Source organism: Notolepis coatsorum, assembly GCF_963971535.1.
Source record: "Notolepis coatsorum genome assembly, chromosome: 20".
Taxonomy (NCBI): domain Eukaryota; kingdom Metazoa; phylum Chordata; class Actinopteri; order Aulopiformes; family Paralepididae; genus Notolepis; species Notolepis coatsorum.
This window is the reverse complement of record NC_140184.1, coordinates 37,778,769-37,801,030: the sequence shown is the minus strand read 5'-3', so window position 1 is coordinate 37,801,030 and position 22,262 is coordinate 37,778,769. Positions and strand designations below refer to the sequence as shown.

At 42.5% G+C, this 22,262-nt stretch overlaps 1 protein-coding gene across 1 annotated transcript in view; it reads left to right on the top strand.

The window, feature by feature from the left end:
- bbox1 (butyrobetaine (gamma), 2-oxoglutarate dioxygenase (gamma-butyrobetaine hydroxylase) 1) overlaps positions 1-16,231 on the top strand; it is an 88,882-nt gene extending 72,651 nt beyond the window's left edge. Inside the window, exons 4-8 of the mRNA XM_084337844.1 lie at positions 9,981-10,179; positions 11,341-11,446; positions 11,607-11,803; positions 12,266-12,432; positions 12,586-16,231. Coding sequence (XP_084193970.1) covers positions 9,981-10,179; positions 11,341-11,446; positions 11,607-11,803; positions 12,266-12,432; positions 12,586-12,746 — 830 coding nt within the window. The 3' untranslated portion in view covers positions 12,747-16,231. The remainder of the gene's footprint in view (positions 1-9,980; positions 10,180-11,340; positions 11,447-11,606; positions 11,804-12,265; positions 12,433-12,585) is intronic.
- Positions 16,232-22,262: the final 6,031 nt, after the last annotated feature.

The following is a 22,262-nucleotide window of genomic DNA, read 5'->3' as shown; positions in this document are numbered from 1 at the left end:
AGCCATCAGGAAGGGCACAACTCTATCAGCTGAGCAACAATGTTCATCAAAGTGTTGAGTGCTACAGTGTAGGTTAGTTTATTAGGACAAGTGCATGACAGTACGGTTAGTTAGGGTTAGATATCTTTTTTTTTATTCAGATAATGGTTGAAGAAGTGCGTCTTTAGTCGACGGCGAAAGATTGGACGTGATTCGGCTGTCCTAACTGGGGTGGGTAGTTCATTCCACCATTGTGGGGCAAGGACTGAGAATAGGCGACTTCTCTTTGATGACCCTCCCGGAGCTCGGATAGGAGTAGGTCTGAGGCGGCCAGAAGATGCAGAGCGTAGGGGTCTAAGCTGGTTAGAATAACAACATGCAACTTGACATTTCTGATTGTCATTTATTGTTGAGCCCCCATGTCAGAAAAATACAAAAACTGTAAAAAATAAAACATTAACTATAGCCTACACTTAAATAAAATAATGTATTTGAGATTCTCTTAAAATGTATTTATTTTTTAATTCTTAAACTAATTTAATCTATTGAATAACAGGTCGTTATTCCTCTGACTTCTGTCTCTCACTCACACTCTCTCACACTCTCTCTCACACACACACACACACACACACACACACACACACACACACACACACACACACACACACACACACACACACACACACAGAGAGAGAGAGAGCTCCCTCCCCGGGCCCCTGTCCTATAAGGTATTGGCTTGTGTTGCTACACGGACACATTTGTATGTTGCACCACTGTACTTCCTGGCTTACAGACTTGTAAACAAACACTCCGCCTCTCATTATATGTGAACTAAAGAGTACAAGGTTTACACAACAGCCCCCACCTGCTGTTTTGTTGTATTTGTACCTGTACTATCCGCTGTCAGCTGTTTATCTATCTTTGTGAGCTTGATTAAATAGCGTTAGCTCACGTTAGCTAGCGTTAGCTCCACAGCTAATTTTAGCTCACCCTGATCTAAATCAATGACTAGGTTCTAAAGCATTCAAGTAGTTTTCACTGCACATAGAAGTAGCCAAACAGCGGGAGCATTTCGGGAGCATATTACCAAAACCCAGGCAATTTCGAGCCCTTAAGGAATCAAATAGAGTCTGCCATGGCTACATGCTAACGCTAACATTATTGCGCAACTAGGAAAAACCTGGCAGCGATAAGGGAATCGAAAGTCACGGGAGCCACACGGTTCCAGGCATCGGCCAATTAGGAACCGGTTTTCGATTCCCATCCCTAGTCTGAACGCGCTGCATGACGGACAGGAGAGATGTGACAGCTATACATATGGGATATCACTGCGCCCTATACGTGCACCTTACAAAAGCACTGGATAAAAGTATACGTTCACACTAATAAAACAAATTGTCTATTGGCTGAGCAGCCTGGCATTCGTGTGACATCATGTCTGGAATCAACCAGGAAATAGCTAATGGCTAATAGTTGTTAATAATAATAATAATAATTTAGGACCTGCTCCGAGGTCATCATTTGGCACACATGCGAACCATGCATACAATGCGTATCTGCGATTAACCCATCCCGTCGTCCTTCCCCCCCAAGGGCAGCCGGGAGCAGACAGGCGCCACGTGAGCCGCGCCAGGGGACCAATCCAAGTGCTCCTGTCCGTCTTCGTCAAGGACGCCACAGCGTTAGCGATCTTGTTGTTGTGCATGTTTTTCCATTGGGTTTATCTTATCGGGGGGGGAAACCCTTGCGAGCACGGGGAGAACATGCAAACTCCACACAGAAAGGCCTGGGAGATACCCCACCTGGGTAACTGGCATCATGGAAACCTGGTCCCCAAGCGGGATTCGAACCCTGGACCTTCTTGCTGTGAGGCGACAGTGTTAACCACTACACCACCGTGCCGCTTCACCGTGCCGCTTGTTGTTGTTGCTGTTGTTTGCAATTCGTGATGATGGAAGATATTTCTGATCCCAACTCGCCTCCGGAGAGAGTGATTTGCACTCCGAGCAATCTGAAAAGCCCCGTTTGGAAATACTTCAGATTTATGCTGAACCAGTTAGCGTTAATTCAGCTATGTTACATGTATCTTTTTGTGTGCTAAGTGCTAACGCTAGCATTTTGAGAGTTATAGCGTCAATAATTTAAGCACCCTAAGGCCATGTCCAGACGAAACCGATTTCGGTCGTATCAGTCAAAGTATTTGATCGTATGCGCCTTTCATCCACACGGAACTGCGTTCTGGCAGCCTGAAGACGCTATTTTCTGAAACCGGCTTCCGGAGTGCGCAATTCTGAAGACGCTCCCCTTGTCTTTTCCTGAACCGATGACGCGATAGCCCACCTCTCCCTTAACCCACGTGTGCAAACTCAGCCAACATCACAACCACCGTCGACAACAGATTGACATCTCACTTACAGTGTTACAGAAGCTATTTTACAGTTACAGGGCTTTTACAGCTAAATGTACTTTTTCTGAAAACCCAAGTAGTAGCCAAGCACATACTGTTCCATAGCATACGCCTTCAGTTGATCATGACAAATCCTCTCTTACCTTGACGATTAAAAAGCCTCCATCATTTAGTAAATAGTATTCCCATGGCTGGTGTTGAATTGTAGCCAGCGAGCTAGCGTTGATGCTATGCTATCAACATTAGCTAAATAGCTAACCAACTACCGGTAAATACAATAGACAGTGGTATCCTGAGGTAACGTTAAATACAGACAACTTTTGCTACAATTACAGTGGTATCCTGAGGTAACGTTAAATACAGACAACATTTGCTAGTCGAAAGGACTGGACACGGACAAGTTAAACATCAATCAATTCATTTAATACAACACAGGTAGTTTGAGCTGCCTCCGACCGCACCACGGGGCTATTATATTATATACGGCTTTGAGCTCTCTCTCTCTCTCTCTCTCTCTCTCTCCTGCCGATTAAAATCTGCAGCTCTTCCTCCTCCTTTGCGCCGTGGTGTCGTCTCTCCTATCCGTTGGAAACTAGCGTCAGCTCAACAACAAAAAAAGCACAGAACTGGACGGCACGGGGGGACAAGTTATCGAAAACAATGACAACACGTCCGGTCGGAGGTTTTCAAAATAAAAGAGTGACGTCTAAAACAGGAAAGACATTTATTTTGTAGATTTGTGGCACGCACTTATTTCTTGAGACATTTTCGTTTTTACGGAAACCTTTTTTTAAATGAAAACGAAACTAAAACGAAAAAGATCAACATCGTTTTCGTCTGGACAAGGCCTAACTTTTGCGTTTTTTATAGCACTTTATTGTAAATCATCCCTCAGGGCAAAACTACTTTGTTTAGTCACATTTCTAGGAATTGTGTGCCTTAATTTTATTTAAACAAAACATGAAACAAGTATGGCTACTGTAGGCTTACTGAACAGATATTGAATAATGAATTGACAGAAGCATCATACGGATCCCCAATGGTTTGATTACTATTTCACGTTTCATGTCAAGGAAAATATATTGTTTGATATTCATCACGCCTTTTTCGGAGGCGCGCTGCTGTTTATAAATGTCCGTTCTATATGCCGTGAACTTTCATTAATTTGATCTTGCTCCGAGAGGTGGACCCTTCTGAGAGATTGAGATAATACATTATTCTATTTGTATGCTGGTGTCGGTAGGTTGATATTTATTTAGTTTAAATAAATGACCTATTTACTAGTTATGTCACCCGTTGTATTGGTTTGCCCTCTTGTGGACATAATGCGCAACAATAGATATTCGAATGTAATTTCTGGCCAATTTTGACAGCCCTACTCACTAGTGGGGCCAAAAAGTACAAAAGAAAAAAAGGATAAGCATGTCATTTGTGGGAATCTGCTACTACTTGGCTACAGGAAACCCCCCTTGATATGTGCTTCAAGTCGAGCACTGTAGCCATTATCTTTATGCAGTTATCTAGTGGAAAAGTTGTAGACCAAGAATAGCTGGAAATGTTTACGAAGTGTGGTGTCAGTCGGACTTACAGTGTACAATTAATGTCTTGTACCTTTTGACCTTTGATTATAGTGCCACCATCTGGCTGATTGGTGAGTTCATTGTTGGTATGCATTGGTATACCAATATCTACAATTGTGGAAAAATGTATGTCTGTCATGTCATGGCAAACAAAGTATTTTGAACCGACTGAGTGACTTACTACTAGCTAAGTCTACTATACAAGTGACTACTATACTAATATGTTTAAGTTAAGTATTGTGTGATTTTGTGTGAAGGGCGGACTAGCAAAGTAAGATTTTCATTGTATGGCAAACTGTCTGTTTAACTGTGCACATGACAATAAACAATCTTGAATCTTGAATCTTGAATACTACTGCTGGTCAACAATGATAAATAATTGTTGTGGTATTACAGGATCAGCTAATGCTGGAGGTTAACAGTTCATGGAATCGTGATAATTATTAAGGTGAGCTAGAAAATAGAAATGTACCAAAGTGAAATATACCTTTAAGGGAGTCTTAAAGAGTACAGCAAACATGAATTCATATTATACTATGTGGTGTTGAAATGTTAGTGTTGCATGAAGTGGAAATGGGGGGTGGATGTCTCTGGCAGCTTGTGATACTGGCCTCTAATTCACACCACTCTCCACTGGAGGGATTCTTCCAAACCTCTCCAGTTCTGTATTTGTGCAGGCTGGTTTTATATCCCTATAATGAAGCAAGAGTGGCTGTTTTTCAACCATTGGCAAACCGAAAAGATCCCACACAAGAGACAATGAGGCTGGACTTGGTGTCTCACTGGATCTTTATCGTCAAGGTAGTGTGAAAAGTACAACATGGGTGCATTCCTCTTCTCCAAGTCAAATAGGTGATGTTTCTCTTCAGTGAGGGTTTGCGTTGACCTCAGTGTTTGTCCAGGTCACACCTTGGTGGTGGTGAATGTATGGGCCTGACTTTGTGTTGGCCTCTCTTTGTCTTTCTCTGTCAGCATCGTTTACAAACATGATGCATGACTGACTCAGTGAAGAGGGCAAAGGACAAGCCAGGACAGCACATTGTTGTCCCAACTGGATATTATGCCTACTAAATTCATGAAGGAGGTATGTGGAGGAGTCTGCCTGTTTAAAACAAGCCACAGTACAGCCTGCACTAAAGAAACATGCCCTGGATCCTTAAAGGACAGGTTCCCTTTTTTTAGCTAGTTGAGCTGAAGTTGGTCCCTGGGCGCTGGACTGTGGCTGCCCACTGCTCCTAACTACTGTAGTCCTAACCGGTTGGGATGGTTCAATGCAGAGGAGACATTTCGGATATATGTAGATTGTGTTTCATAAATAAAGATATTCTATTCTATTCTATTTCAACATTGTCTGGCATGGTGTTGACTAGTACATAGTTTAGTTTATTTATTTAGCACATTATTAAAAAAAAAAAAAAAGAAAACAGTGCTAGGAGGGAACAAAGCCCAAAGGGCTTGTACAAAGTTCCACTCCCATCTCATTGTCCATAAACAATATGAACGAAATACATGTAAGCATGGTCTACAAAATAAACTACAAAACAGGATCAGAGACATAAGGCAGACACTATAGCGAAAACATGGAAGATTGACACGAGTCAGTAACAAGAACAATATTTTTTTTCTTTTTTTTGTACAAGAGGGCAAAGGAGAGGAGAATAACATTAACAGTATATAATGAGGAAAAAGAAACAAGCAGCCATACTAACAGTAGAAGCACAGGAGTAACTTAATGTGATGGTGATTTATGATCAAATTTTATTAGATTTTAATTGTTTTTTAAATATAGATAAGGACATACTCTCACCAGCCTACAATCCAGTCCAATGGGGCAAGTGTTTTAACTAACCCTTTAATCTAACCCTTCAAAAAACAATGACACATGTCCAAAACAGAAAGCTCACAGTATAATCAGTTGTGTCTTCATATGTTCTGCTTAGGAGGTGGTTGAATGAATGAATGAATGAAAACTTTATTTAACAGATTGCAGAATGGGTACAATACAGTACGGCTCAATACATACAATTGTTAAGGGGATGCAGACCTGAGAAAGACGTTTGTCTTGTTTCCATCAGGGTCCCCCATTTTCAATTCATATAGACATATATGACATACATGACATACAGATAGTCAGTACTGCTACATCTATACATTTATGACATACCAGATTTGCAAATACAGTACTGTTTGTGATACAGAAGGAGTCAAGAAAAGGGAGTATATTCATTTGACGTAGAAACTGTACATTGGAGGTTGGGTGGGGGGGGTTGGGTACATTGGGATATTGACAACCATACTGGGTAATTTACATTGGAGGTGGTTGGGGGGGGGGGGGGGGGGGGCGGGGGGCATACTGTATAAACAAGTAACACTGTACATTGAGGTGGGGGGGGAGGAGACACTGTACAAACAAACACAATTGTACATTGAACTATTGACAAAACCATACTAGGTAAATGACTGTACATTGGAGGGGGTTGGAATGATTGGGTTAGGATATTTACAGGGGCCAGTGTTGAATTGCAGTCTCCCGTAGGTGTCCCTTGAGAGAGGTTTTGAAAGTGGGTAGTGATCCACATTCCTTTACAGCTTTGGGTAGGGCGTTCCACATTGATGTGGCATAATTGCGAAACGTGTTTAGTCCCTTATTTGAGCCGAATCTGGGTTTGACATGATTTGTGGAGCTCCCTCTGGTGTTGTGATCGTGGTATTCACTGACCTTTGGGAAGTATTTTGACATGTACATGGGTACCTTGGTCGTGTAGTGTATCTTGTAGACCAGGCCCATTGCAAGTTGTTGTACTCTGTCGTCTACTCTAAGCCATCCTAGGTTGTCGAAGTGGGCAGGGGTGAGGTGGGTTCTAGGAGTAAGGTCAAGCAGTAGTCTGACCAGTTTGTTTTGAGATGTTTGTAATTTTGTTTTTAGCGCCTTTGAGGTGCTTTGGTACCATGAGGTGCAAGCATAGTCGTAGTACCCCTGAATGAGTGCTCCTGCCAGAGTCTTCAGGGTGTTCTTGTTTACCAGAGAGGAGATCCGGTACAAGAATCGAGTTCGTTGGTTGACTTTTTTTATTACATTGGATGCCATTTTGTCACAGGAGAGATTAGCCTCTAGGATGGACCCCAGGTAGGTAATTTCATCTTTCCTTGTGACAATATTGTCACCCACTGTAACTGAGAAGCCGTCGGTCTTGCTGAGTTTGTTATTTGAACCGAAGAGAATGGACTCTGTTTTGCCCATGTGTAATGATAGTTTGTTATCAGCGAGCCATATGCAGATTCTGCCTAGTTCCGAGCTGAGGGTTTTTTCAACCTGTAACTTGTTCTTGTCAGAGACCAGCAGGGCTGAGTCGTCCGCAAACAGGAACAAGTTGCAGTCACAAGCTGACGACATGTCATTTGCATAAATTAGGAACAGTAGCGGTCCTAGTATGCTTCCTTGTGGAACACCACAGCTCACTGTGAGGGGGGGGGATAGGGTACCGTTTACCTCCACCATCTGTTCCCTCCCCTCAAGGTAGGATTGCATCCAGCTCACTGATAGACTATCAAAACCAATTGCTTTTAGCTTGTCAATCAGAATGGAGTGATTGACCGTGTCAAAGGCCTTTTGTAGGTCCAGCATGACCATGCCGCAGTATTTGCCTGCGTCCACCTCTTGTTTGATGTGGTCATTCAAATAGAGAAGGCATGTGTCAGTGGAGTGGGATGTTCTGAAGCCAGATTGGAATTCGTAGATTAGATTTTTTTCCGCTAGGTACTTTTCGACCTGTTCGTAGACTATTTTTTCCATGACTTTCGAGATGGAGGTGAGAATAGAAACAGGGCGGTAGTTGCCTGGGTCTAATTTGCTGCCCTTTTTGTGCAGAGGGGTCACCCTCGCAATTTTGAAGTCCTTGGGGACGTGTCCCTGTTTTATGGAGAGGTTTATTATGTGTGTGATGATTGGTGTGATGGCGGCTGCTGAGTCTCTGAGGAATTTGGAGGGGATGTTGTCATGGCCAGTGGCCTTGTTAGGTTGGAGGGCGCTCAGTTTATTGAGTACCTCATCTGTTGTTACCGTTTCCAGCTTGAAGTCGTCCTTTCGGACCCCTAGGTTTTTGTAGAAAGCTACTATGTGTTCTACCCCATAAAGCCCTGAGTGGGAGGGTAGTTTGTTTACCAGTGTTGTGGCTATGTTTGTGAAGAAAATGTTTAAGTAATTGGCTACATCCAGCTTGTCTGTGATGAGCGTGTTGTCAGTTTTTATGTTTATGTTTGAGAATCTGGTTTTAAGTTTTTTACTGCATCCTAGTTGATTATTGAGTAATTTCCAAAGTTCACGTGGTTTGTTTTTGTTTTCCTCAGTTTTGTCATTGATGAAATTCTTTTTTGCAGTTTTGATCATGGAGTTTACGTCGTTTCTTAGTCTGTTTCTTTCTAGTTTGAGTTCAGTCACGTGGGCTTGGAGTTCACTGCTCGTGCTTTTAGTAAGCTTTGACTGACTTTTACGAAACTCAGAGCATTTTTTGTCTCTGGTTTTCATAGCGGCCAGTATTTCGGAGTGCATCCACGGCTCAGCGCGATTTTTTACCCTGGTGGTTCTTAGGGGGGCCATGTCGTTTAGTATTGCTGAGAATTTGGTTTTGAAACCAAGCCATGTTTCGTCAACCAGTGTACCATTGAGTTCATCTGACCAGTCCAGACTCTCCAGTTCAAGGTTGAAGGCCTCGCTAGAGTAGGTTTTGAGGTCTCTAGATGTGACTGTTTTGTGGCAGCCAGCCTTTTGTTTTAGTTTTTTTCGGGTACAGAATATCATATAATGATCACTTAACCCACATGCTATAACCCCTTTATTTGAGATCTTGGACTTGTCGGAGGTCAGAATGAGGTCAATGGTAGTCTGAGTTGATTCACATACACGTGTGGGTTGGGTGATTAGCTGGCTGAGGCCATGCAGATCACAAAACCTACTGAAGGCCTTGAAGACGGGTGCATCTTTTCGTTGCATATCCGCAAACCGGACATGGAATCAAAAGTTCAAGAGTTTCAGTATGTTCACGCATGGTGCAGAACCTGGGGCTGTGTGGATCCAGACCTCTATTTTGATGATCAAGTTAAGAGTTCAGTCTTGTTTTTGTCAGCTAAGGAACAGTTATATGGTGTTTTTTTTTCTTTTGATTACCTAAACAGGGTTGTTCATGCCTTTTTGTTTATGTCTCTTCTCATTTGGATTACTGTAACTCGCTTTACTCTTGCCTCAGCCAGATTTCCCTACACTGGCTGCAGTTGGTACAAAATGTGGCTTCAAGGCTACTAAAGTGTTCACACGTTATGCAGATAGTGGTGGGACTGAGGATTTCCTCAAACCTTTCCGGATCTGTATTTGTGCAGCTGGTTTTCCATTGCTATATAGTCCATTATTAACTGGCTGTAGTTAGTGTAAAATGCAGCTGCAAAACTTATAATTAGATCAAAGAGATCATACAGTATCAGCCTTGTTTCAGCCTCTCTTCAGTGGATACTGGATTGTATTGTTAACATTCAAGGCTCTTTTAATGGCCTGGCCCCTAACTACATAACTGAGCTTGTAACCCCTTATGGCCCAGTGCACAGCCTGAGGTCCTCTGATGGGCCTTTGATGGCAAAAGCCCCGTCACCCATAGTCACAAACCAGGTCCATGGAACTAGCAGCAAAGCCCCCAGACACTGGAATGTGCTGCCTGAGGAACTTAGGTTAGCCACTTTGATAACCTCTTGTACAGTATAACAAAGGCATAATGTGCTCTTCTATTTACTGCTGCTTCTTTTCTATTTCTGTTTTTATCTACTTGTCTTTTATTTTGAATTAACTTTCAAAAAGCTGTTATACAAATAATGTTTATTTTCAGTATATGTGTGCTAGTGCTAGTGTTGTAAAAACAAATAAAAATAAAAAGTCCTCTGCGTATCTTGATGTTTGAAGGGCAATAGGCCCTTTGATGAGACACCAGCCTGCTACATGTGTGCATTCAATCTCCTTCTTCTCTTCCTAGAGCGCATCTACTGGGACTCCAAGCTGCACATTCCCACATCCAATTTCCAGGAGGTTCTCCATGATGATAAGGCAGCTCTCTCCTGGCTGCTGGCACTGCGTCGTGTTGGCATCGCCTACTTGAAGGGATCGCCTGTGGAACAAGGCCAGGTGGCCAGATTGGGTGAGAGGATTGGCTACCTGAGGCAGACGTTCTACGGGTGAGATACCGTGGCATTTGCCCATTGTTACTATTCATTCTCAGCCAAGACAATGTTTTATCATTTCATTTTTGGTAAATTTAAAAGCATACATTTTTCAACTGCTCACATTTCATATACTGTAGTCTCAGGACTATATAACCTGAAGTAAAATACAAACATGCTATCTACATTGCTTGCTACATTTTCCAGAGAATCAAATAGCAACCAGTCTTTCCCTGATAAACAGATAACAGCTCTCAGCTTTTCACCATTTTACACCAGTGTTGAGGAAAACATGTACCGTACAACAACCACATCTCTGTAAATTGTATTCATATTGGCGACAAAACTTCATTGACATGCAGACATGCAGAGTCTGCTGCCAATCGCATCGCAGCAGTATTCGGCAGTTGATTTATAGCCGTGCTGATTGCTCCAGGACAAACATGGGGAAACAGTCTGAGAGGAATAACCTGATGCACTCAATCAGAACAGAGATTTGTAATAAAACCCTGTCCCCCGCCAGCGGGTGAGCGCATGCTGGTGGAAGCTAAAGACTGCACACCAAAGAAAAATACCCGTTATTAGTCAAACCAAGAGTATGCAACTGAAGAAGTGGACTGAGAGCACAAATAGAGCATAAGAAACCAACTTCCTCATTAGCCTGCTCATCTAACTGCCTTCTACTGAATCAACTATGGAAGCTATAAAGCCCCTTTATCTGATCCCGTTTCACTTTACAGCCTAATAAATGCATCTAAAATTAGGCTGATAGTGCTAAGGTGCTTAAAACAGAGTTCTTCAATTACTTGGCCATGCTCCATTTTGTGTCCCCAGTTTATTGGTAAATGGGCTGCATTTATAGAGCGCCTTTTTGAGTCTTCCGACCACTCAAAGTGCTTTACAACTCGTGCCTCACATTTACCCATTCACTCTCACACACACGCCGTCTGCGAAGGCAGCCGTGCAAGGCGCCAACCGGCTCGTCAGGAGCAGTTAGGCGTTAAGTGTCCTGTTGTCATACAAGGACACCTCAACATGGTGTCAGGAGGAGCGGATCGGGAACCTTCAGATTAAAGTGTAATTATATGCAACGCTACTAGGAGGATCACAACATGTCTGCAGAGGGGGAAGACATGGAAACAAAGGAATGACATTCACCTCTCGTTCTGATTCCAGGCTCACATGGCAGGTCCAGGACAAACCCATGGCAAACAATGTAGCCTACACCTCTGGAAAACTCAGCCTCCATACAGACTATCCTGCACTGCACAACCCACCAGGAGTGAGTGTCCCTCACAGCACACTATCCATTAAAATGATTATATAGCATTAAAAGGATATAGGATGATCCATCCATTTTGTAAGGCTCCTGTGTTACACATTGGTGAGAAATGGTCATAGCTGGCTGTCTGGGGTGTAAATCAAGTGTTGTCCTCCTGCAGGTGCAATTCCTGCAGTGCCTAAGCCAGGCTCAGGAGGGAGGGGAGAGCGTGGTGGTGGACGGCTTCCACATGGCGGAGCAGCTGCGGAGAGAGGATCCCGAGGCCTTCCGGACCCTTACCTCCCACAGAGTCAACTGCAGTGACACAGGGACGGACTACTGCGACTTCGCGGTGCTATCCATGAACCGCATTATTGAGTAAGAGACGTTCTGCTTGAATGTGGACAGATAGTTTAAAACATGTAGCTGGTCACACTGATGCTAGAGCAGGGTTCACCTGTACACATCCTCTGCATATACATATACACACACACACCTGTGTGGATACTGTATGGATGGGGGAAACAAACACAAAATATTTTCCAAAATATAATTGATATAACATGCATTTCAAACGTACAATAGGACAAGGCTGTGTTTGGCCATTAGAGTGTGATTTTAGAAAATGGAAGGACATTGCCATCTGCTGCTCAAAATGAAAATTACACCTGACTACAACAACCATCCAAAGGATCAATGACATTGAGAAGAAAGGGAGATGATATAGAGTAATTTAAACGATGACATATGAAAAACATTGCTATTCAAATCTGATGATTTAATGTAGTGTTGGCTTATTGTGTTTTGCCTACCATCAACCTGTGCCTTGTTCCTGGGCAGTGTGGACTGCGAGGGTCGCATCACAAGGATCAACTATAACAACGCTACTAGAGACTCTGTGCTGGACATGCCTGTAGATCAGGTTCAGCCCTTCTACAGAGCACTCAAAGCATATGTGGAGATCATGGAGCGACCAGAGAACCTGGTCACCTACAGGATGGAACCAGGTCAATGTACACCTTTAACTAATTTAATAAATAGTTAGAATGTTAGTCATTATATAATATATATGGCATATTTTTTTGTAGTAATAATATCGTTCATTTGATATATTATTACAAGGAAGCTTATCCATCTGACAAGAGTGTGTTCTGCCCCAGGTGACTTGGTGACGTTTGATAACTGGCGCCTGCTACACGGCCGGAGGAGCTTCAGGAGTGGCCCGGACAGGGTGCGCCACCTGGAGGGAGCCTACCTGGACTGGGATGAAGTCATGTCTCGCCTGCGGATTCTCCGCAAGTCTGTCCATGGAGACAACTAAGCCTGCGGGTGTATAACATCACATCCTCTCAAGGGCAACTAATACGCAACGATGCTTCAGTAAAAGAATGTATGAGAATGGTCAAGAGCCAAAGGGTGAAATGATAAACAAAACACCGTTTTGTACATACATGTAATGCACAGGGAACGCCTGAAAGACTGGTTTGGGTCAAATGGGATATTTGTATCAGTCAAGGAGTACATTTGGACCATAACTGCAACTAATCATAACAGGATTTAATTTCAAGTTAATATCAGTCCCTGAGGCCCCCAAAACTTTTTCCGTTTTTCTCCCCTCCCAATGTTAGTCGTTATGCCAATTCCCAATCCCCTTCCTGGTCATTGCGCACTCTACCCCCTACCGTCGGTCTGGGAGGGCGGAGACTATCACATGCTTCCTCCGACACATGTGTACCCAGCCCACCACTTCTTTTCACCTGGCAGCGCGGACTCTCACTGGGAGAGTGTAACGTGTGGAAGGTCACACTACCTTTCCTAAATCCTTCCCTTGCTGTGCAGGCGCACCGACCGAACTGTAGGAGTCGCTGTTTACAATGACCAGGACCCACCCTCGCCGGGTTTCCCACCCGCTAACACTGCCAATTGTGTTAGTATGGACGGTTGGCCAACCCGGAAGCACCACAGCTGGATTCGATCCCACTGTCTCTGTGGTGGTAGACAGACTCTTAGTCCGCTGCACTACCTGGCCGCGCTTCTTTGAATTTTTGAGACGTGCCTGTCTCACAAAATGAATATGTTCTATGTTCATGTTTATGTTTATGTGTATGTTTTATTAGGATTCCCATTAGCTGTCAAATTAATGGCTGCTGGCCTTCCTGGGGTCTTCACACAAATAATATAACAGAATACATATCAAACTGTCAAACTAGGCAATATGAGGTAAGATCCAGCAATTGCATGTCTTAGTTCTCGCCTAAAATTAAACACATTTTAGATAACCGTTTGGTTGAAAACGAGAATGTTTTCAAGCAAGCCGCCATTTTGTACATGCAAGTTTTTCCACATACACACGAGTGGCATGTTTTTTGACCTAGGAAGCCCAGAAAAATCTGACTGGGTTGTTTTATCTCACAGCTTAGGCCCGCCAGGGATCCAAACATTTGTATTCACATTTAATGTGAATTGAAAAAGTGAGTTCTTCATAATATGTGACCTTTAAGGTCGTTTTCTTTAGTTCATCACAGCTCTAGGAGTGTGGAATGAGTGTGCTTTGTTCATTGCGTGTACGCCTAAGAGATAAACTCTATGTGCTTGTCTTTTCCCGTCCTCTGTGCTTGCTACATTATGAAGCATTATAGTCTTGTAATAGGCTGCTGCATTCCCTTCTCTTTGGCTACATTTTGTGATACTATAATTCAGGCTCCATTTGATCCTGTGCTCATCATCCTAAAGTATGTTATAAAATGGTATCATTTGATCATAGTTTTTAACAATATATTGCTATAATCTATTTCCCTTTATACAAAATGTGGATATTTAATGTGGATAAAATCAACACAGTTGATTTCAACTAATTGAAATTCACACTATAAGTCATTATATAACTATAATATAATTATATATATTATAGCTATATAATAAATGTATAATATAATACATTTATTTTAATATATTTGTCCCCACTCAACTGCAACCCACACATCAGATTAAAACAAAGCGCAATACCAAGCGGGGATCTTTTGCCTTGAGGTTGCTGTTGGACAAAATTCCAGATCCTACCTCTTAAGAATAGTTCTGGTTATTTCCAGCATGTGCAATAGTACAAAAAATACCTAAAAGTAGCCTGAAGTATAAATTTTTTAAGATCTGAGCTGGTCAGTGGTGTTACTGTGTTATTGTTAATGGACTGTATCAAATAGCCTCATCCTATTAATGTTCCTTTGCACTTTTAATTACTAAAAAATAAAAGTCACAACATCTCCAAATGATTGACTGCTTTGTAAAAGACAACTCGCAAATCCATGGGTCAAATGACTAATTATTTTCTTCCCTGCCTGGCTCCCACACAACCAAGAGTCAAATATGTTTACAAACTGGGCAGTACGTTAGGTAAGCAGTGTTCCTGACTCCAAAAATCACAGATAATTGATTAATCAATTATTATTATTGTGTTCCCATTGTGATCATTGAGGGGAAGCAATTCTGAACAGCTTGTTTAGCCTCATTCATCTGGAGAGGAGTCATTTTCCCCCAGCGCCTAAATAATATTTCAGACTGACAAAATCCATACAGACTAGGGCCAGGCAAAAACCCATTTTCCATATGTAACCCGTTAAAGCCACATTTGTAACAACTAAATCAACAGCTGTTTGTTAACTATACATGTATTTAATCCTCTTATTTTCTTAAAGTCTTAATTTTTTTTTTTAAAGATTAAAGATAACCATCGCTACATCTTGCCTATACACTTGCTGCCTTAAAAGGGAATCCCATTCTGGGTCTCTTGTATTTGTAGAAACGTTGCGTTACTACAGAGTAAAATGGGTTCACAGACAGCTCTATATGTATAGACAGGCCAGAGAAATAGCCAGGAACAGCTCCAGTCTATGGCTTTACAAAGCGAAAAAGGGTGGGCATCAGACAACTACAGTCAAAGGTTGACACTCTACCAAACACACACAAGGAGAGCATGGGCTGAGACGATTGTGGTATCAGGACATTTTAATTATCCACCTATAGTTCTCCAAAATTGTCCAAGGGTGGAGCTACGCATCATTATGACGTCTGGCTCTATCAAAATTAACACCTTCCGTGGCTGATGTTTCTGAGGAGAGATGGCTTTGGCACAGCCACAGCAAGAACTACTAAACAGTTATTGCTTTAATATGGCAAATAAGTTTGTTACGTTCTGGTGGAATTCCCCTTTAATACCCTGTCCCTTTAATGATTCTCTTTCCTCTCTAAATACACAGGTGTTTAGGTGTTTTATTTGCTTTTCTTTTTTATAATTCTTATGACAAATGTATGTTGGGAGAGATGCATGAATCATCTGTAATTGTTGTAGGAACTCCAGCTTGTTGCAGCTAGGAGGATTGCAGAGTAAAGCAGCCACTGCTGAATCACTGTCACTCCACTACTGGCTTTGTTTACATAGTGATTTGTTGGATATGATGCTGACCATATCCGACAGATAAACATGGGTTATATGTAACTTATGAGGCAGTAAAATGTTTGGTTAATTTGTCTTTAATGTTTGTAAATATAGGAGAAAAACAGACCTGTATTTAAAAAGATCTGACTACAAGTGAAACTCTTCAGGAAGGTTTCTGAGTATATCCAACATTTGTACAAATAAAGTGTGTCTAGTCTGCTTGCTGCTGGGAAGGGTTGGTGAGATGGTGTTCTTTACCCCATCTCTCTATACAGTATGTGTGTGTTTGTGTATAAATAACATTCTACGGAGGTTTTTGGGTTGTTTGCCTTTTATTGAAATCAAAGATTTATTGAAGAAAATAAATATACAACCTGTTGCTTTATAAATATGCTCTTGTATGCCATTTTCTTTTCACTGAAGGAACATTTTAAATATTAGACACATAATCAACAACGGTGTTTAGTGTGGTGGTTAGCCAGTCCTTTGAAAATACTTCATGGATGCAACTAAAATTAGACTGCCTTAAATTTGACAACACATGTATTTCTTCGGCCGAGGACACATCGTGTTTACAACCCTGATCCTGATACATTTTCAAGGTTAGTTAGATCCACAAATACAGGCAGTTGAATGCAGTGTCAGAAATGTATGATCATCATTTTAACAATGTATTTATCCTGATGCTTATTTGTCACGTTTAAATGCCCCATCACCCATTGTGCACATCTAGCCTTCCACTAAAACAATTTTTTTTAGCTGTGACCAGCAGCTCTATAGCTCGCTCCGTTGGTCCACAAAAGTATTCCCACCCTCTAGCGGCCAGTTTTTGCCCTAGGAGACTGATATTTGACATTACATGGAGGCAAGTGTGTGTGGATGAATGAATGCATTCATGCATGTTTTTTATGGTTAACTTGTCTTGGAAGCATGATTTTTACTATATATTGTTATGGTGCATAACTTGTCACCAGAGCGGATTTTCCACATTCTCCTAGCGAAGGAGATTATCTGTACTGAAATTTGAAATGTGTGATGTCACTAATAGGTTGAACCTCTCATAGTCCAATATGTGGTAACTCGACACCTTTAGCTTCAGCATATTGTTAGAAAACGGTGTTTCAGCCTGATTGTTCATCGTTATCAGCCTCTGTCCATGCCATATCCGTCGTCTGCATTGTGTGTTTTTTTTTCATCAAGGCAATCGTTCGTGGGGGAATTCGTACTCCTACTGGCTGAGACACCACTATCTATTCCCCCGGTGCATTTGGAACAATCGTACACTGACTCGGACTGTTAGGATAGTAATAAAGGATTGTTTATTTACTTAAACAAAGGTCTAATTAAGATAATTAAATGAAGGAGGAAAAACAAAAGTAAGAAAATATCTCATTTTCTCTCCCCCCTCCCTCCCTCAGGAGGGCCGCCTTTCTCTCTATCCACTGTCCAGACCCAACTGACTTCGACCGTAAAAGCCCACAGCTTTCCGTCGGTTCGTTATCTTAAAATGTCGCTCCCCGTCTCTCCTCAGTCTGTCCAGCCTCGGGGGGCGCCGTCTGTCTACTGAGCATGGTTGTTATTAATTTCAGGAATGCTATCCGACCTTGAGCTCTGTGCAACTCGCTTAGTCTCTGTCTGTCCACTTTGTTGCTATACGGAGGGGGCGGACTGGGACACAAATTCAGCCCGGGACATTCAGACGCACCAGCCCACGCACCGGCCCCGAAACCGGCCCACAGCGGCCGTTATGAAACACTCGTCCAGTATTAAACAACCCAAGGCTGTGGCTAAGGAGTCAACATCAGGGAGACCAAATCTACACCCCGCCCCTAGATGTGCACTCGTGCACACACACACATATATACCATTACTTCCTGTCATTGGCATACGTTTTCTTTTTTTTTACTAACATCTTAGTGCCTCATTAGCCTAGGGATTAAGGATACGTGAAGTATTAACTACACACCATAATAATATTGAGGTTTTGATCCATAGAAATGTCTGTGCTACACAATTTCAGTTAGATTCGATTTATTGTCCTTTAAAGTTGCTTGCCGTTTAATCAACATCGAAAGACCACCCACTTCCGCCCAGACACCCATTCCAAGAGCCTGTTCGCTTTCCAGGTCTCTATCTGTGTGTCTGTCTGTCTGTCACTCTCTCCGTCTCTCCCCCAATTAAACTGTCCTACTCTACATCACCAGCATGTTTCGCAGCAAGTCACTTGTTCCTTCCTCTACTAAACAGGTCTGTAATTTTATATTGTTCTGCGTCTTTTACTAGCAATTTTAGTTTTTTAATTCTAGCTTTTTCAGCTCCACCATTTCTTTTTTTTACAGGGGCCAATTTCGAATTGCATATCATTTTTTCAGCTCCACCATTTCTTTTTTTTACAGGGGCCAATTTCGAATTGCATATCATTCTTGGTTGACACTGAAGTTAATGTAATATTATGAAAAAGCTTTCTTGATGGAGAAACAGTGTATCAAAAATCTGAAAGGAAAGATTTACGGTTTGAAATTCTCCCAGTTGTTAGATTACTGCTTCCCTCTGCTGATCAGCTCTTCCACCTTAGAGCTATATCTCCAGGCAGCCTCACGTTGTTCACTAAGCACAACATTTGACGACACAGAAGCGAATCCACTGACACATGCCTTCTCTATTTAAACGACCACATCAAACAAGAGGTGGACGCGGGCAAATACTGCGGCATGGTCATGCTGGACCTACAAAAGGCCTTCGACACTGTCAATCACACCATTCTGATTGACAAGCTAAAAGCAATTGGTTTTGATAGTCTATCAGTGAGCTGGATGCAATCCTACCTGGAGGGGAGAGAACAGATGGTGGAGGTAAACGGTACCCTATCCCCCCCCCCCCTCACAGTAAGCTGTGGTGTTCCACAAGGAAGCATACTAGCATACTACTGTTCCTAATTTATGCAAATGACATGTCGTCAGCTTGTGACTGCAACTTGTTCCTGTTTGCGGACGACTCAGCCCTGCTGGTCTCTGACAAGAACAAGTTACAGGTTGAAAAAACCCTCAGCTCAGAACTAGGCAAAATCTGCATATGGCTCGCTGATAACAAACTATCATTACACATGGGCAAAACAGAGTCCATTCTCTTCGGTTCAAATAACAAACTCAGCAAGACCGACGGCTTCTCCGTTACAGTGGGTGACAATATTGTCACAAGGAAAGAAGATATTACCTACCTGGGTTCCATCCTAGAGGCAACTCTTTCCTGTGACAAAATGGCATCCAATGTAATAAAAAAAGTCAACCAACGAACCCGATTCTTGTACCGGATCTCCTCACTGGTAAACAAGAATGCCCTGAAGACTCTGGCAGGAGCACTCATTCAAGGGTACTACGACTATGCTTGCACCTCATGGTACCAAAGCACCTCAAAGGCGCTAAAAACAAAATTACAAACATCTCAAAACAAACTGGTCAGACTACTGCTTGACCTTACTCCTAGAACCCACCTCACCCCTGCCCACTTTGACAACTTAGGATGGCTTAGAGTAGACGACAGAGTACAGCAACTTGCAATGGGCCTGGTCTACAAGATACACTACACGACCAAGGTACCCATGTACATGTCAAAATACTTCCCAAAGGTCAGTGAATACCACGATCACAACACCAGAGGGAGCTCCACAAATCATGTTAAACCCAGATTCGGCTCAAACAATGGACTAAACACGTTTCGCAATTATGCCACATCAATGTGGAACGCCCTACCCAAAGCTGTAAAGGAATGTGAATCACTACCCACTTTCAAAAACACTCTAAAAAAACACCTACGGGAGACTGCAATTCGAAACTGGCCCCTGTAAATGTCCTAACACAACCCCATCCAATGTACAGTAAATTACCAAGTATGGTCTTGTCAATATTCCAATGTACAGTTTTGTTTGTACAGTTGTACAGTGTGCCCCACCCACCCACCCCCCCCCCCCACCCAACCACCTCCAATGTACAGTGCCCCCCACCCCACCCCCCCCCCCCCCCCCCCACCTACCCAATCCAATGTACAGTTTCTATGTCAAATGTATATACTTTTTTTCTGGACTCTTTTTGTATCAGAAACAGTACTGTATTTGCAAATCTGGTATGTCATAAATATATAGATGTAGCAGTACTGTCTATCTGTATGTCATGTATGTCATATATGTTACGATGAATTGAAAATGGGGGACCCTGATGTAAACAAGACGAAAGTCTTTCTCTGGTCTGCATCCCCTTAACAATTGTATGTATTGAGCTGTACTGTACCCATTCTGCAATCTGTTAATAAAGTTTTCAATCAATCAATCAATCAATCAATCAATCAATCAAAATCTTCATTCAAACAGCAATGGCAGGCAGCTCGCACAGTAGAAGCAATCGTCCGTGTTATCTGATTTGGAGAGTATTCCTTCATTAAAAGGACAACAAAAAACGTCTCTGAAGGCTTATATTGTCTACGGTGTCAGAGAATTAGGCTACGCGGTATGCTCCAAATGGCATTGAGTTTCTCTCGTTCGATGTCACGGATAGGCTAGGGGACACAAATTCAGCCTGAGACGTTCAGAGTCGCTCCGGCCCGCACGCACACACACTATTGTCACCTATGTGTGTCGTTGGGCTCTGGGTAGTGTATCTGTAGTAGAGCGCTGTGTAGGCTACATCATCTGGATGGACTGTTTCTGTGCGAGCGAGCATGCATACTATGGAATTTAATCCTGCCGGCGCCACTGCCGGCCCACACACCGGCCCTCACACTGGCCCCACTGCCGGCCCACACTTTTTCTTTTTTTCTTTGGACCAGCCCACTTTACTTCTGGCCCATCGGGATTTGTCCCGAACGTCCCGATGGCCAGTCCACTTCTATTCGAAAGGCAACCGGTTTATGCTTCCGCGTTCGCGTTTTGCGCTCTGATTGGCCACAGCCGTTTCTGGTTGCACCAATCGTGTGACGGCAAGTTCTTTCACTGGTTAAGCTTAGGCACTCTTTCGAAGTTGGTTAAGGTTAGAGTTTGTCTTAGAGCATGGCGATAGAACGCCAGCCCTGATTCCAAACTCTAACCGTAACCAACTTCGAAAGAGTCGCCTAAGCTTAACCAGTGATAAACTAGGCGTTAGGTCACATGACCACATGACCAGAAACGTCAGTGGCCAATCAGATTAGCAAAAGGCATGAACCGGTTGCCTTTCGAATAGACGCGTCCGGGCCTGGCCCCCTCTATCTGAAGTCGCCCACCCCTGACTTAGATAACCGGGCCCCAACTTTGTCGTATTGATACGTCTTAGTTGAGATCCTTCTACACCTACCAACCATGGTATAAATGCATGTGAAATGTGTCTGTCCAGACACATTCGGTGTAAAAGACTAAACACCATAGGTATTTAACATATTCAGAAAATTGAGGATGTATGGGCTTGTCTTCAAATAATTTAAGCTGCTGACTGGGAATTCCTGGTACACAAACAAGTATAGTGTTGCAGTCTATGTTTCTAGGACACGTGAGTGAAAGACAAATTATAGAAATAGCTTTAAATAAAAATCAACTGACTGATGGAATTGACATACGGTAATTGTGAAGAAGACCATTGATTGTATAATTAACCCCTTGTGTCATATTTTGTATCTTTCCGTTCAAACAGGCACCTTTCCAGACAATGAAAATAGCAAAGGTTATTCCTCTATTTAAATCTGGGGATAAACACAGCTTTACCAACTACAGACCAGTGTCCGTGCTTTCACAATTTTCCAAGACCCTTGAAAAAGTGTTTGTTCATAAATTAGATGTTTTTTATTGAAAATAATAACCTGCTGAGTGAGTCAGTAATGGATTCAGGGCAAATTGATCAACAGCCATAGCCTTAACACTTTGAGTGCCAATGGTGGGTTTTCTCGTTATTTAATAGATATCCATACATTTTTCATCCATCCAGCCTGACGTTATCATTGGGAATGGCTCTGAGCTCGAAAATGGCAAATACCACCGCCTATCGTCTCCCGGATGGTAATGCACATTGGATTGGATTGAGTGGCCATGTGCATCAGAAAAAAAGTCCGGTCCAGGGTTTCCCCATCTCTGGCAAGCAGTGTCTGTTACCACATTCACTGGGGAGGCTGAGAGCAGCTTTTGATTATGTGTTTCGGACTATAACGTTGGATCAATAAACGCGATCAATATTTGGAATGGCGATCAGGAGAATTGGATTAATCTTTTTGCAGAACATCTGATGTGAGGTAAGGACCTATTTTACCAGTATTGGGTTAATCAGATGTTTTTTTCATAGCGATCACAACGTGTCTGTGTGTGCGTGTATGACATTAGCGATGACCAGGTCATGGATAATAGATTTTTCAGCCGGCTTCTCTAGCGTGCATATTATAAGTACACATATA